This window comes from Sorex araneus, chromosome 3 (genome assembly GCF_027595985.1).
Source record: "Sorex araneus isolate mSorAra2 chromosome 3, mSorAra2.pri, whole genome shotgun sequence".
Taxonomy (NCBI): Eukaryota; Metazoa; Chordata; class Mammalia; order Eulipotyphla; family Soricidae; genus Sorex; species Sorex araneus.
In genome coordinates this window covers 217,478,561-217,494,666 of record NC_073304.1, presented here as the reverse complement: position 1 = coordinate 217,494,666, position 16,106 = coordinate 217,478,561, and the positions used below count along the sequence as shown (strand labels likewise).

At 58.3% G+C, this 16,106-nt stretch overlaps 1 protein-coding gene across 1 annotated transcript; it reads left to right on the top strand.

Moving 5' to 3' along the window:
• The first annotated feature begins 7,953 nt into the window (after window positions 1-7,953).
• Window positions 7,954-15,997, top strand: NR1D1 (nuclear receptor subfamily 1 group D member 1). The gene is made up of 8 exons (XM_004608751.2): window positions 7,954-8,620; window positions 11,119-11,442; window positions 12,077-12,165; window positions 12,335-12,479; window positions 12,813-13,435; window positions 13,697-13,882; window positions 14,325-14,535; window positions 15,487-15,997. The coding sequence occupies exons 1-8, from the start codon at window positions 8,590-8,592 to the stop codon at window positions 15,684-15,686; spliced, it is 1,809 nt and encodes a 602-aa protein (XP_004608808.2). The 5' UTR covers window positions 7,954-8,589; the 3' UTR covers window positions 15,687-15,997.
• Window positions 15,998-16,106: the final 109 nt, after the last annotated feature.

Below are 16,106 nucleotides of genomic sequence, written 5' to 3'. Positions count from 1 at the left end.
TGGGGAACGAAATCAGAAACGAGGGACCAAACCCAGGGCTCCTGCCTGTGTGGCATGTGAAGTCGTTTGAGACACCTCCCCAGCCATTTTGTGGCTGTTTTTATGATTTTTGTTTGCACAGCCAGGATTGAACCCAGGGCTGCACATAAGAAATATGTGCTTGGAGCTGGAGCGATAGCACAGTGGGGAGGGCGTTTGCCTTGCACAAGGCCAACCCGGGTTTGATTCCCAGCATCCCATATGGTCCCCTGAGCACTGCCAGGAGTAATTCCTGAGTGCAGAGCCAGGAGTAACTCCTGTGCATTGTCGGGTGTGACCCAAAAAGCTTAAAAAAAAAAAAGAAAAAGAAAAAAAATGTGCTTTACTACTGAGCCACAAAGCAGCCTCTTTGTGCCCTGACTGTGGTAATTCTGAGCTACGTACGTTCTGTTACCTTTAGCCCCTCCAGTAACTTCCACCAACTGCATTCTTAGCTGTGGCATCTTTTCGATCTTAAATTCAGTTCTATGTAAATATAACTTCCTGACAACTTGCCTAGCCGTTGTGGCACCCCGGGTAAGTCCATTTCTGATTCATCACCTCAAAAATAAGAATGAAAGAGCGGAGAGAGCTCACCAGGTTGGAGCCACGAATGCTTTCCATGCAAGAGGGCCAGGTTAGGGGCTGGAGCAATAGCACTGCGGGTAGGGTGTTTGCCTTGCACGCGGCCAACCTGGGTTCGATTCCCAGTATCCTTTATGGTCCCCTGAGCACCACCAGGAGTAATTCCTGAGTGCAGAGCCAGGAGTAACCCCTGTGCATCGCCAGGTGTGACCCAAAAAGCAAACAAAAGAAAACAAAACCAAAAAAACAAGAGGGCCAGGTTAGATCTCTGGCACCACATGGTCCCTCAAGCACGGCCAGGAGCTGGGAATGGTTCCTGTGCACCCCCGGGTATAATTAAAAGACGAAACACAACAAAAAGAATGAGACCTATATTAGAGGGTCGTTGTGGGCAGTAAAGAGAGATGTGTATGAGAGTCTTAGCTCGATGCCTGGAATACAGCTGGTACTTCATGCACATTCTTTCCTATCCTTGGGAAAAGGAATAGTGAGGGAAAGAAAAAAATCTGAGATGAGGGGCTAGAGAGATATTGCAGAAGGCAGGGTGCTTGCCTTGAATGCAGCCAGCCTGGGTTCCATTCCTGGCAATGCATCTTATTCTGTGGGCCCCACCAAGAGTGATCCATGAGGGGCTGGAGCAATAGCACAGCGGGCAGGGTGTTTGCCTTGCTCGCCGCCGAGCCAGGTTTGATTCCAAGCATCCAAATGGCCCCCCTGAGCACCGCCAGGAGTGATTCCTGAGTGCAGAGCCAGGAGTAACCCCTGAGCATCGCCAGGAGTGACCCAAAAAGAAAAAAAAAAACAGTGATCCATGAGCACAGAGTCAGGAGCAAGCCCTGAGCACAGGTGGATGTGGGCACCCCCTTCCTCCAAAGGGGGAAAAAAAAAAGAATCTGAGACAAACACTTTCATGGAACCCAACCTTGGGTCATGCCCTTTGCCTTTGTCCATTCCCCCCCACACCCCCAAAGAACAAATCCACTCTGATTTTGTGGCATGTTCTTGAAATTCTACCCAGATCTGAGGCTTGGGCTTGGAAAGCTAGCAGACGTGTGTGTGTGAGTGTGTGCACACACGCTCGGGGAGGTAGCTTTTTGTAACACACCCAGTGGTAACTCAGTCTGGTTTGCTCAGGAGCTTCTCTGGGTGGTGTTTGGCGGATCACAAGGTGCAGGGGATGGGTCCTGGGCTTTCTGCATGCTAAGCATGTGCTCAATCCATGAAGCATCTCTCCCGCCCTTAGCTGACTTTTCAAAGTCAGGGACAGGAAGTGGGCAGGGCAGGGCACATCTGGAGCAGTGTGATTCTGGGGCGTCCCAAAGGTTTCTGTTCTGGGTTTGCATCACCTGGGCAGCAGGTTGGTTTGGTGAGAAAGGAGGGGGATGGGAAAGTACCCGGTGTGGCCTGACCTGGTTTCCAGCAAGGACCCACCCTGTCAGTCAGGGAAGTAGTCACCCAGATTGAGGCCACCCCCTGCCCCACATTGGCACAGGGCGTGGCCCTGCAGCCCAGAGCCACTTACTGGCTAAGAGAATGCATCCTGGTCCTGCATGAACCACACGTCCACATCGACCGCTCCTGGTGACACACGCATATGTGGACTTGAGCCCATACTCACCCCCTCCTAGGCACACTCTCCAGAGCTCAGAGCCCTCCATCCTTTCCCTTCTCTATCTCTGCTGCCCTCTCATCCAGGGAAATTCAGATTTAGGGGCTGGAGAGAGAGTACAGCAGGCAGGGCATTTGCTTTGCACCCGCCCAACCTGGGTCCCAACCCAGGACCCCCGATGGTCCCCTGAGCCTTCCCAGGAGTGACCCCCTGAGGAAGCCCTGAGCAAGGCTGGGTGTGGCCTAAAAAACAAAAAATATAGAAAAAAAATTCAGGAGAATTAGACATATTTGGAACTACATGAATAAACAGCTTCCAGCCCTACCCTGAATGGTGAGGTCAGTCCTTCAGAACCCCAAACTCAGGAATCTGAGTGGAATTGTGCAGAGCATGGAGTGAGGACTATGGCAGGCCTTGGACAGGCAGGCTTCCAACTACACAGGGCAGTGAGAGCAGTCGCAGGTCTGGGGGTAGCTCAGCGGCGAGCGTCCGTATTTTTTCTTTGTAGGCAGGAGGGAGGCCTGGCTCAATGCTGGGCACAGCATGATCCCCTGAGCACTGCCAGGAACACTAAGCTGGGTGGGACCACTGATCACCACCCAAAAGAAATGCTCTCATTTAATAGGGAAAAAAAAAATCCAGGAGCCAAAGAGATCGTACAGCAGATAGGACACTTGCCTTGCATGCAGCTGACCTGAGTTCAATCCCCGGCACTGCCTGTGGTCCCCTGATTACTGCGAGGAGTGATCCCTGCGTGCAGAGCCAGGAGTGAGCCCTGAGCACTGCTGGCTGTAGCCTCAAAACAAACAAATCCAGTTACTTTTGGTCAAGGGAGGAGTGTGTGTGTGTGTGTGTGTGTGTGTGTGTGTGCGCGCGCCTGCCTGCACGTGTGTGCACACACAGACGTAGAAGTAAAACTGGAATGTCCGTTTGGTGGGAAGTCAAAGAGAGGCCAAAGCAGGATTCAGTCCCAGTCTCTGAAGGGCAGACACCCCAGCCTCCCCGCCTCCCTCCTCTTGGTGACTCTGGGTCCTTGAAGCGCTGTCCTTTCAGCAGCCGCTGGCCGCCAGGAGAACAGACGGAAAAACTTCTGGAGCCCAGGGAAAGTCCTGCCACTTTATTCTCTCTGGCTGGAAAGGAAAAGCCCAGCTATTTCTTGAACCTAGAGAAAAGGAGAGGCCGAAGAGGAAGTGCAGGGGAGGCGGGGGCAGCGGGGGCCGGCTGGGGCCTCCTCCCTCCGGCCCCCACCATACCTCACACAGACTGCAAAACAACCCAGCCTCTTGCCAAGGGAACTCAGGCCGGCTGGATTCCAGCTCTGGGCCCAGCTTCCCCCTCCTGCTTGCTGGAGGGAGTCTTGACCCTGCCTTTCCCCTGCGGGATCAGAAGGCAGGGAGAAGCACGCTCTGAGCATGGCCTGGGGGACCACGGTCCAGGGCCACTGCAGAGAGTGTGTCCGGGGTTCCAGGCCTGGCAGGTGCCCACACGCTGCTCCAGAGAGGGCAGAGCAGGCCCCATAGAGGCTCACCTCCCAGCTTTCCCTCCAGAGCCCCCCGGGGTGGGGGTGGGGTGGGGAGGAGGAGGCAGGAGAGGCTGAGCTTTCCTGAAAAGCCTCTGGCCCTGGGTACCAGCCCCGCCCAGCCCTCCCACACTCTGCAGCAGCTCCCAGCTGGCCAAAGGGTGGGGCAGGCTGGGGCGGGCATCCACTGCCCAGTGCCCACTCCTCCACCCTCCTTGGTGCAGGGAAATAAAATGAAATCCCAGGCCCTTCTAGGGAGTTTATCCTCCCTCCTCCCCTTCCCTCCCCTTCTTCTCTCCCTTCCTCCCTCCAGCCCTCCCTCTCTCTCTCTCTCCTCTTTCTTTTCCCTCTCCCTCTCCCTTCTGCCTTCTTCCCCCTCCTCCCCTCCCCTTAAAAACACCCTGACCCCTCACTTTCTCTCTCCTATGAGCCCCTCTTCTGCCAGGGCTGAGAGTCGGTGGTCAGGCCATCTCTCCCTCCCCCTCAGCACTCGCCCACTGACTTTCCTTGGGCCCCATGTGCCTCCTTTTCTCCATCCCTTGGTGCTGATCACAAGTCCAGGCACTCCTCAAGGCTGTCCAGGGAGGGGGCTGGAGCGTTAGCACAGCAGGTAGGGCGTTTGCCTTGCACGCGCGGCCTACCTGGGTTTGATTCCCAGTATCCCATATGGTCCCGCAGGCAGTGCCTGGAGTAACTCCTGAGTGCAGAGCCAGGAGTAACCCCAGTACATTGCCATGTGTGACCCAAAAAAGCAAAAAAAATAAAAAAAAAAAAAAAACCAAATAAAACAGCCTGTCCAGGGACAGGGAGCTGCCTGTGAACAAAAGGAGAAGGGCTTCCGGTTTTAAAAACCAAACCAAAGCAGCCTTTCCTAAAAGCCTGGAGCAGGAAGACAAGGAAGCAAAGCTGGCGGTGGCTCTGGCTCCTCAAGATATCCAGTTTGAAGATAAACAGCTGCTTTTTTTTTTTTTTTGAGAGGAGGGTTGGGGCCATAGCCGGCAGTACTGGGGGCTGTTGCAGGCAGTACTTGGTGGGCCTGGCGGTACTGGGGATCGAGCCTAGAGCTCTCACATGCACCCCAGTCCTTCAAGCTATCTTTCCCAGTCCTAGGTAAGTGATTTTAAGAAAGGCTGAAGAAGGGACTGGAGGGCCAAGGCAATCGTACAGCGGGTAGGGCATTTGCCTTGCATGCGACCGACCTGGGTTCAATCCCTGGCATCCCATATGCACACCCCCCCCCCCCCCTCCAGCACTGCCAGGAGTAATTCGAGTGCAGAGCCAGAAATAACTCCTGAACATTGCTGGGTGTGACCCAAAGAGCCAAAAACAAAACAAAAACAAAGGGACTGGAGAGGTGCTTGCCTTGCACACACTGACCCTGGTTCCAAACCTGGCAGCTCTTATGGTTCCCCAAATACTTCAAGAGCAATCCCTGAGCATGGAGCCAGGAGTAAGTATTGGCCCCATCCCATAAATAAAATAAAAATTTTTAAAAGGCTCAAGGGCTGGGGCTGGAAATGTAGCTCAACAGACTGAGCACAGACTTGGCAAACAGGAGACCTGGGTTTAATCCCAGTACCGTGCGGTACCCCAGCACTGTTGGGTGTCACCCAAGAACAAACAAAAGGCTCAAGGGGGCCAGAGAGATGCCTCCAAAGACTCTGATTACGTGCTTTGCATGAAAGAAGTCCAGGTTCAGTTTCTGTCACCATATGGCCCACCAACCTCTTCTGGAAGCTGGTCATATTCCCTGAGGTCTGCTGGGTGGAGGGAAAGAAAGAAACAAACAAAAAAAGAGAAAAGGGAAGGGAAGAAAAAGGTTAAAAGGCTGGGAGCTGCTCACAGAGTCAGGCAGCATCCTCTGAGTGTAGAAGCTCCAGGTTCCACAAGGCACCAGAACTTCACACAGCACTCTGTGACCCCCAGAATAAACACAAAGATAAAATAGTGTTTGAGCTGGAGAGACTGTACGGGGGTTAAGGTGCCTATCTTGTACGTGGCTGACCCTAGTTTGATCCCCTGGCATCCCACATAGTCCCCTGAGCACTGACAGGAGTGACCTCTGAGCACCATCAGGTAAGGCCCTCAAACCACACCAAACCAAAACTAAAATGATAAACAACTTTAGAAAGAGATTCAGAGCGGGGCTGGAGGGACAGCATAGTGGGTAGGGCGTTTGCCTTGCACGCGGCCGACCCGGGTTCAAATCCCAGCATCCCATATGGTCCCCCGAGCACCGCCAGGAGTAATTCCTGAGTGCAGAGCCAGGAGTAACCCCTGTGCATTGCCGGGTGTGACGCCCCCCCCCAAAAAAAAAGAGATTCAGAGCTGGAGAGATAGCACAGCGGGTTGGGCATGTGGCCAATTGCACGTGGCCAATCTGGGTTTGATTCCCAGCATCCCATATGGTCCCCCAGCACCACCAGGAGTAATTCCTGAGTGCAGAGCCAGGAGTAACCCCTGTGCATCGCCGGGTATGACCCGGAAAGAAAAAAAAAAAAGAAGAAGAGATTCGGAGACTGGAGAGATAGTACAGTAAGTAGGTGCTTGTCTTGTGCACAGCCAACTCAGGTTCAATCCTGCAGCACCCCGTACAGCCCTGGAGCACCGCCATGAGTGATCCCCAAGTGCAGAGCCAGGAGTAATTCCTCAGCCTCACCAAGTAGGCTTCCCCATCTCTTCCAAAAAAAAAAAAGTTTCAAACCAAATAAAGACCAAAAACATCTCTTAAAGTCCAAACAAGAGGGGCTGGAGCTATGGTAGAGCGGGTAGGACAGTTGTCTTGCATGCTACAGACCTGGGTTTGTTCTGGGAAACCCATATGGTCCTAGCACTGACAGGTAATTCCTGAGCACCATCAGGTGTGGCCCCCAAACAAACAAAACAAAACAAGCTCAAACAGGATACATGCTCACTTAGAGATTCTGTTCTCATTAAAAGACTGCTCTGAGCTCAGTGCTCCCTCACTCATCAGCCCAACTCTGGATATTGTAGTAGGGGCAGGTGGAACTAACTCGTAAAGGCTATGACCCGGAGCCGGTTATTTATTTATTTATTTATTTATTTATTCTTTTTGGGTCACACCTGGCGATGCACAGGGGTTACTCCTGGCTCAGGAATTAACCCTGGCTGTGCTCAGGGGACCATATGGGATGCCGGGGATCAAACCCAGCGGTGGGTGCAATGCAAAAGCCCTACCTGCTGTGCTACCACTCCAGCCCCAAGGAGCTGGGTTTTTCCTTTTTTTTTTTTTGCTTTTTGGGTTACACCCGGCCATGCACAGGGGTTACTCCTGGCTCTGCACTCAGGAATTACTCCTGGCGGTGCTCAGGGGACCATATGGGATGCTGGGAATCGAACCCGGATTGGCCGAGTGCAAGGCAAACGCCCTACCCGCTGTGCTATCCCTCCAGCCCCATTCTTCTAAGCCTCATTGTCCTCACCAAAGGGTTAAACTAATCTGTTTACTTCTGTGGAATCCACACAGTACCCCAAAGCACAGGGGCTCACCTCTGGTCCCATTACCTAGGTCCTCAAAACACTCACCATAAAGCTCCTCTCCCTTTGCCCTTTTTTATTTCCCAGATAAAGGGCCGTGAGTCACTGGAAAGTCAGCCGGCTAGAGGGTGGGGTGGTGACATATAAGCAAACAGGGAGTCCCTAGGGACATCCTCACCCGGGAAGGACCCTTCCCCCCGCCCCCACCCAGGGCGATTCCTTTTCCAAGGGCTACTCTCCCGAAAGGGAATGAGAGAAGAGCCGTCACACATTTCCTTTGGGGCACAAGAGTTCAGCTTCAGAAGACATTCAGGACTATCTGGGCACCAGGATTTCTTCCCCCGCTCGGAGTCTCTTTCCCCGCAAGTCAGCGGTAACCCGGAGGCGAGAGCAGGGTTCAATCACGTGAAGCGCTCGCCTCGGCAAGGTTTGCAGAAGCCGGCTCACTCATGCTCTCCCGGGGAGCAGCCAAGCTCGCCGGTCCCTCCTCGTGCATTCACATGCCTCTGCCTTGCAAGCTTTCCAAACACGCCACCCAGGCTCTGCAACGCTCTCCCCCCACCTTAGCTCCTCCCCAAGCCGGCAGGAGCTCCGCGAGGCGGAAAGGGGGGAACAGACGCAGTCCGCCGGCTTTGCCAGCGACTACAAATCCCGACAGCCTCGGCGCGACGCAGGCGCACGGAGCTCAACGTGCCTGCTGCTGGAAAAGTGTGTCACTGGGGCACGAGGCGCTCCCCGGGATCACATGGTACCTGCTCCAGTGCCGCGTGCGGCCCGGGAACCCTGGGTTGCTGGCGCCTGCGCAGAGCCTTCTGTCCCAGGGAAAAAGGCTGGGGCAAAAGGCGGCTGAGATTGGCAGAGTGAAATATTGCTGCCGAGGGAACGTAGCAGGGCACACGTCCTGCTGCTTTGCGCCTGGGCGCCCCGTTTCTCCCCATCACCTACTTACTTCCTGACTGCAACCTCTCTCCCACTGGGACTTTTGCACCGGGAGATCCAGATTCTCTACCCTGCAGTGCTGCGGAGCCGGCTGGCAGTGGCATCCCGGGTACTGCAGAGACGCGACCCTCCTCTCTGCCTTCTAGCCCGAACTACTGCAGCTGATTCCCCCGTTCCCCTTCCCCCACACTCTCTCTGCTCTTCCCGTGCAAAGCAGACCTCCGCGGCCTCGGCGTCCCACCCTTCTGCAGGCTTGCTTCCCGGCTACCCCAAGACCTTGCTGCAAGGTGCCTCGGATCCGGGTCGTAAGCCGCGGGGTGCTCCCCGCCCTCAGCCAGTGTCCAGGGGACGACAACCGCAATTGCAACCTCCAATCTGTGTCAAGGTCCAGTTTGAATGACCACTCTCAGCCGGTGAGGACATGACGACCCTGGATTCCAACAACAACACAGGTACGGAGGTTCCTTTGCGGTCACCTGTCACTGTTTCCTTGCCTCCGTCTCTGCACCTTAAAACGGGAGGAACTTCTTAAGGGACTAGGGACTCCTTCGGCTCCGGAGATTTGCTAGCGGGCTCAGGGGTCAGGGGCTTGGTCATTCACTTGGAAATACACCCCGAGGAGTGCCCCCCTTCCCCCCAGAGTTCCGAAGCTCCCTTGAACCTGAAGGACGGACTCAGATCTGGGGGCAGGGGAAATGGAGAGCGGGTGCGGGTGGTGGAGGAACAGTTGAGAGGGGGACTGGAAGCTTTGGAGCAGTACCTTGAAACGCCCCCGTCTGTCCACCCCTGCAGCGATGTCATGCATGGACATCGCGGAAGGAGGACTCCCTCCTGCCCCTCCTCCTCTTCCCTCAAGCTCCAGGAAAGCTTGGAAGCAGTGGGGGGACCTGCACTCCGGGCAGGAGGGGCTGGAGGACCGGGTGGGATCCCCTTGGGGAATCCTCCGTGATCATAGAGAGAGGCACCGGAGGAGCCCAGGGAGTGGTGCCCAGCCCCACGGAAGAGACCCACAGCGCCGGGGCAGCCCGAAGGGCTCACATGGACACGGAACCGGGTCCACGTGCTGCGTTTGTTTTCATTCAGCAGCAGCCGTGGCCGCCACCCCATTGGTTGTTGCCTCCCGGCCCCGTTACATAATGAGCTCCGCCCCCGGTCGCCCCGGCAACGCGTGTCCCCGTCTCTCCTCCCCTCGGTGGTCCCGGCCCCACCAGCGATCTGGGTCCGGCCAACGCGGGCCGGCGCCCGGGAGGGGCGGGGCGGGGGCGGGGCTGCTGCTCCCGGTTGATTGACGGGCGGCCGGGGGGCGGGGCCTCGAGATCGGGGGCTCCTCGTTGGAGAGCCACGTGCGCGTGGCACACGTGGAGCGGGGACGTGAGGCCGGCTGAGGGCCTGGCTCGCGCCCCGCCCCGCCGAGATCTGGGTGAAGCCGGGCTGACTCACCGCCCCCGCCTGCCTCCTTTTCCTGTGGGCCTGCCGGGTGCCCCTCCTCCCCCATCGGGGGCGCCCCATAGGATGGAGCCTGCTCTGACCTCTCTGGCCCCCAGTTTACACCCCTCGGGGGCGTCACCGGCAGCCAGCCGCCCTTCTCGCTCCCTTTGTTCTTGGTGCCTGAAGGCCCAGCTCCTTACCCGCCCCAGGCATTCCTGCCAGCATTACCTGGCCCCACCTTCACCGGGCTAGCCCCTGGGGGATCTCCCAGAAAGGGTATTAAGTCTCCTTCATTTCATTTTTTTTCTACAGAAAGGAAAATAGACCCCAGGAGGGAGTGGATCTCTATGAGGCTTTACAGTGCAGTCGCTGGCCAGAGATTAGATCTGGAACCAGAGGCCCCTCATTTCCAGCTTAGAGGCCTCTTGGCAGTGAAAGTCTTTTCTCCCCTTCTGGGGCTGGGTGAACTAGGTCAAGTTCACTTACCAGCCCATCCGTCTCCCAGCCCCCACCCCAGCCTTGAAGTCGTAGGAGCGGATCTGTTGTGCAATGATTTCCAGGGAGCTCGGTTCACCCTGACCAACCTTGGGCTATTTTGAGGCTGCCCTGCTCAGCTTAGTATGTGTCAGTGGGTGAGCAAGACATGTGCCTCTGTGGACACCGCCGCCTGGCCCCTATTGGCTCCCACATGTCCAGGGATCCTCCCTTCTCCTGTCCAGTTTATGGCCAGCCAGTTGGCAAAGGTGTGGCAGACAGGTCACCTTTTTCTCCTGCTCATGCCACAGGAACGCAGCCACCTGGTTGACTACAGCGTGCCCAGAAGGCCAAAGTCCCCGAGTGGCCAGAGAGCCAAGGTCATTGCGACCAGGGCGAGACTGGCAAAGGGGAATTTCAGAGCCCTGGGCTAAACAATTTGTCCTTCAGGTCCACTTCCTACAGCTTCCATGGCTGGGTCCTTCGTGGGCTCAGTGGTCAAGTTCCCTGACTTGATTCTGCTGTGGCGGCCCCGGCGGGCTCGGCACCCCCCAGAGAACACAGCTTCTGGTCTGGAGGCATGTGACGACCCTCCTCTCCGAGAAGCCCCCACTTCTTGGCCACAGGGGACAGGCCTGCCCTTCACACCAGCAGCTGCTCCTTTATTTGGGGGACATTTGGGCGTGATGAAGGGGGTCTCAGCTGCTCGTCCCAACAGGCCTCCTGCAGTCCCGGGGAGAGCATCCAGGGCAGGTGGTCACACATCAGACACCCACAGGGTCATGACTCTGGGAAGTACTTACTCTAAGGAGGAAGCTGAGTGGCTGCAAAAGGTCCCTGAGTGTGGGTTAGTGGCGCCTGCGGCTGCATGACAAACCCTGTCTAGTGTGCGGAGCTGCTCTTAGGGTTTTCCCGGGGACTCCCAAGGCCAGGGGTTTCACGTGGTCCAGCTGTGATTGGGGAAGGGAAGTACAGAGAGACGGCGCCCTGGGACCCCCACCCTCCCCAGGGAATGGCATCCGACTCCCTTTCCCTGTTCTCCTGCCAGGTGGCGTCATCACCTACATCGGCTCCAGCGGTTCCTCCCCAAGCGGCACCAGCCCAGAGTCCTTGTACAGCGACAGTTCCAATGGCAGCTTCCAGTCCCTGACCCCAGGCTGCCCTGCCTATTTCCCACCGTCCCCCACTGGCTCCCTCACGCAGGACCCCGCACGCACTTTCGGGAGCATGCCACCCAGCCTGTCGGAGGAGGGCCCCCCTCCTTCTTCGTCCTCCTCCTCTTTCTACAATGGAAACCCCCCAGGGGGCCTGCAAGTGGCCCTGGAAGACAGCAGTCGAGTGTCCCCCAGCAAGAACACCGGCAACATCACCAGTGAGTCTAGTTCCAGCGACCTCAGGGACGGGAGGCAGCTAGGCCTAGATTGGGGGGGGGGCAAGAGCCTCAATCAATCCTGGACTTTTTTTTTTTTTTTTGGTCTTTTTGGGTCAAACCCAGTGATGCTCAGAAATTACTCCTGGTTCTGCACTCAGGAATTACTCCTGGCAGTGCTTGGTGCTCGGGGGACCATATGGGATGCTGGGGATTGAAGCCGGGTTGGCCGTGTGCAAGGGAAACGCCCTACCCGCTGTACTATCGCTCCAGCCCAGGACTTTTTAAATTTTTTTTTGGGGGGTGGGAAAACCCAGAATTGCTCAGGTTATTACTGGCTCTGCGCTCAGGAATGATTCCCTGCCAGTGTTCAGGGGACCATATGGGATGCTGGGGATCGAACCCAGGTCAGCTGTGTGCAAAGCAAGCGTTTTCCTTGCTATACATCTCTGCAGCCTGATAAATTTCGGGCCTCTTGAGTTGCGCCAGCCCGTCCGGTCATTGGCATTCTGCCCGCTCCCTTGGACCCTGGAGCCCATATCCTTAGTGTTCCCCCGTCCCCAGAGTGCCCAGCCCAGACAACCTCCCCATCTCGGGAGGCCACCCTGACAAACTCTCCTGCCACCTCTCCCGACAGAGCTGAACGGCATGGTACTGCTGTGCAAAGTGTGTGGGGACGTGGCCTCTGGCTTCCACTATGGTGTGCACGCCTGTGAGGGCTGCAAGGTGAGGCGATGGGGAGGACAGAACCCAGAGCCCGGCCCGAGGCTGCGGCATGCAGGGGCGTGTGTGTGTGTGTGTGTGTGTGTGTGTGTCGGGGGGGAGGGGAAGATGTTAGCTCGCAGCTCCAGTCTGGGGGAGCTGAGTGAGCTCAGGGGTCCCCTCTGCCCTCCAGGGCTTCTTCCGCAGGAGCATCCAGCAGAATATCCAGTACAAGAGGTGTCTGAAGAACGAGAACTGCTCCATCGTCCGCATCAACCGCAACCGCTGCCAGCAGTGCCGCTTCAAGAAGTGTCTGTCCGTGGGCATGTCTCGGGACGGTGAGGCAGGGGGTGCCCAGGCTCCTCCCTTCCAGAAAGTCCTGTCCACCCCGAGCCTCCCCGCTCCCCCACACACACACCCAGCTCATCTAGTTTGCATAGCGGAGGCCGGATGTCACCCTCCCGGGTAAACACTGGCTTCTTCCCCCTTGGTCCCCCAGGTCACCTCCTGCACGCTCCCTCCTCGGGAAACCCCCTTGGTGGCTGGTTTTAGGCCCCCGTTGGAACCCCGGCTTTCAGAGTCTGGCCCTTTCAGGAAGAAGGAAGGAAGGGGTGTGTGTGTGTGTGTGTGTGTGTGTTGGGCTTCCTGACCCCGCTCTCGTCCTGTCACAGCTGTGCGTTTCGGGCGCATCCCCAAGCGAGAGAAGCAGCGGATGTTGGCGGAGATGCAGAGTGCCATGAACCTGGCCAACAACCAGCGGAGTGGCCAGTGCCCGCCGGCCGGCTCGCCCACCCCACCCCCACCCCCAGGCCCCCTGGGCACCACGCCTGCCCCACTGGTGGGCTTCTCCCAGTTCCCTCAGCAGCTGACGCCCCCCCGCTCCCCAAGTCCGGAGCCCACTGTGGAGGATGTGATTTCTCAGGTGGCCCGGGCCCACCGGGAGATCTTCACCTATGCCCACGACAAGCTGGGCACCTCCCCGGGCACCTTCAATGCCAACCATGCCTCCAACAGCCCTCCGGCCAGCACCCCACATCGCTGGGAAAGTCCGGGTGGCCCCCCGGCCACCAATGACAACGCTCTGGCCGCCCAGCGCCATAACGAGGCCCTGAATGGTTTGCGTCCGGCCCCCTCCTCCTACCCTCCCGCCTGGCCCCCCGGCCCTGCCCACCACAGCTGCCACCAGCCCAACGGCAACGGGCACCGTCTCTGCCCCACCCACGTGTACTCAGCCCCAGAAACTGAAGCACCGGCCAACAGTCTCCGGCAGAGCCACTCCAAGAACATTCTGCTGGTGAGGGCACCGTGGGTGAGGTGGGCAGGGGGCCGGGAAGACTGGATTTAGCACGGGGCAGCTGGGTGTGCGTGCCCAGGCAGGACGCTCCGCCTCCCCGCCCCTGGCACGGCTCTGCCTAGAATCCGTGGTTGCCATCTGGCACCCGGATGAGCCATCCGGGGGCCACAGGACCTCCGTCCCCCTTTAGGAATCAGCGTCCGGAGCCCCTCAGACTCCACCCGGCCACTCCTCCCTCCCTCACGTCCCTTCCTCCACCAGGCGTGCCCCATGAACATGTACCCGCACGGGCGCAGCGGGCGGACCGTGCAGGAGATCTGGGAGGATTTCTCCATGAGCTTCACGCCCGCCGTGCGGGAGGTGGTCGAGTTCGCCAAGCACATCCCCGGCTTCCGTGACCTCTCTCAGCACGACCAGGTCACCCTGCTTAAGGCCGGCACCTTTGAAGTGAGTCTCCCCTCTGCGCCCCTGCTCCCTGCCTTGGAGAGGACAGCTGGGAGTAGGCGAGGCATCCAGGGTGGGCAACAGCCACCTCTGAAAGCCCCTAGGGTCTGTCCAGGGATAGCAGGATGGGACGCTTGTCCCATCCACTGGGCTCTAACCACACACCAGGACCTTAGAATAGCATCTTTGGCGGCAGACACCCTCCATTTGTCAATCCACACAGGAGCAAATGGGTTCGAGGGGAGGGGCCTGCGTGAGCATCAGAGCCTGCCCGCTGGATTTGTATATTCGGAGGTGGGGGGGTGGGGGGACACTCCCCTCCCTCCACCTGCCCCCCGACCCCCATCCTGTGCCAGTTGTCTCCGGAACACACGAGGCATGACCAGGCCCGTTCCCCTTCCCCCCCACCACCCGGCCCGGATAATGGAGCCCCCTCTCCTGCCAGGTCCTCATGGTGCGCTTCGCGTCCCTGTTCAACGTGAAGGACCAGACCGTCATGTTTCTGAGCCGCACCACCTACAGCCTGCAGGAGCTCGGCGCCATGGGCATGGGCGACCTGCTCAACGCCATGTTCGACTTCAGCGAGAAGCTCAACTCCCTGGCGCTCACCGAGGAGGAGCTGGGCCTCTTCACGGCCGTGGTGCTGGTCTCGGCAGGTAGGCCCCGCTCCTGCCTGAGCCGGACCCCGGGAGGAGGCGGACGCAGTTGGATTCAACACACCTTTTATGGAGGACCTACTCTATGCCAGGCCCCGCACTGGGCACTGGGGATACAGACGTGATTCAGACAGTCTAGCTGGGGAGACAGACTCATACGCCACTAAATATAAAACAGTGAGATAAGTGTCACAGTAGAAGCATGAACCAAAGGCTTTGGAAGCAGAGACAACTATTTCTGCCTGGGGGAGCTGGGGAAGGAGGAGGCGGCTGGGGAGTGGGGGTGGGGGGAGGAGTGGGGTGGAGTGGGGTGGCGGGGAGAGGCGGGGTGGGTAAGGAAAGATGCTGGTCAAAGGGGGTGGGGGAAGGGGACCCAGGCAGCGGGAACTACAGCGCAGAAAGCAGGTGGGGGGCCGTGACGGCCGGTGGCAGGCAGGAAAGTGGCCTTGTCAGGTCAGGAGGTGTTCAGCCCGGCTGAGCCCCGCTCCCAACCTTCAGGCTTCTCCTGCTAGGGGTGGTGTGGGGGTGTGGGCAGAGATCTCAGAGAGGAGTGGGGTGGTGCTCCCCCCTCCCCGGCCTCCCCCCGGGGAGGGGGCTTTCCCTCCTTGGCTTCAGGGAGAGGCTGCGCAGCCTGCGGCCTCGGCGTCGGTGGCCTCCTCCTCGTAGACCATGAGCGGTTCCTCGTAGACCTGGGGCTGCTCCGCGTAGACCTGGGGCTGCTCCGCATAGACTTGGGGTGGCTCCGCGTAGACCTGGGGCGGCTCTGCGTAGACCTGGTGCGGCTCCGCGTAGACCTGGGGGTAGAACTGGAGCGGCTCCTCGAGGACCTGGGGCTCCTGCGCCTCCGCTACCTCCTCTTCCTCCTCCACCGCCGCCTCCTCCTCCTCCTCCTCCTCCTCCTCGCCCGAGGAGCTGGTGGTGTCTGCCTCACGGCTGTCGCCTTCCCCACAGACCGCTCCGGCACGGAGAACTCCGCATCGGTGGAGCAGCTCCAGGAGACGCTGCTGCGGGCTCTTCGGGCCTTGGTGCTGAAGAACCGGCCCTTGGAGACTTCCCGCTTCACCAAGCTGCTGCTCAAGCTGCCGGACCTGCGGACCCTGAACAACATGCATTCCGAGAAGCTGCTGTCCTTCCGGGTGGACGCCCAGTGACCCGCCCGGCCGGCCTTCCGCCGCTGCCCCCTTGTACAGAATCGAACTCTGCACTTCTCTCTCCTTTGCGAGACGAAAAGGAAAAGCAAACCAGAATCTTATTTATATTGTTATAAAATATTCCGAGATGAGCCTCTGGCCCCCTGAGCCTTCTTGTAAATAACCTGCCTCCCTCCCTCCGCCCTCTGCACACCTCCCACCCCTCCCCTGTTTAAACCACTATCCCCCCCCCACCCCACTCTCTGGCTCCCGCCCCCACCCCCACCCCGAGCTGTTCTATTCTTGTCTCAAATCCAATAGTTCGCAGCTGACTCCTGTACTGTGTGCTCTTTGGGGGGCCGGGGGCACTGCCGGGGGCCGGGGCGTGGGGGGGGCTGGTAATATTGCCAAGGCTGGGGGTGGGGGCACCTCTCCATCTGG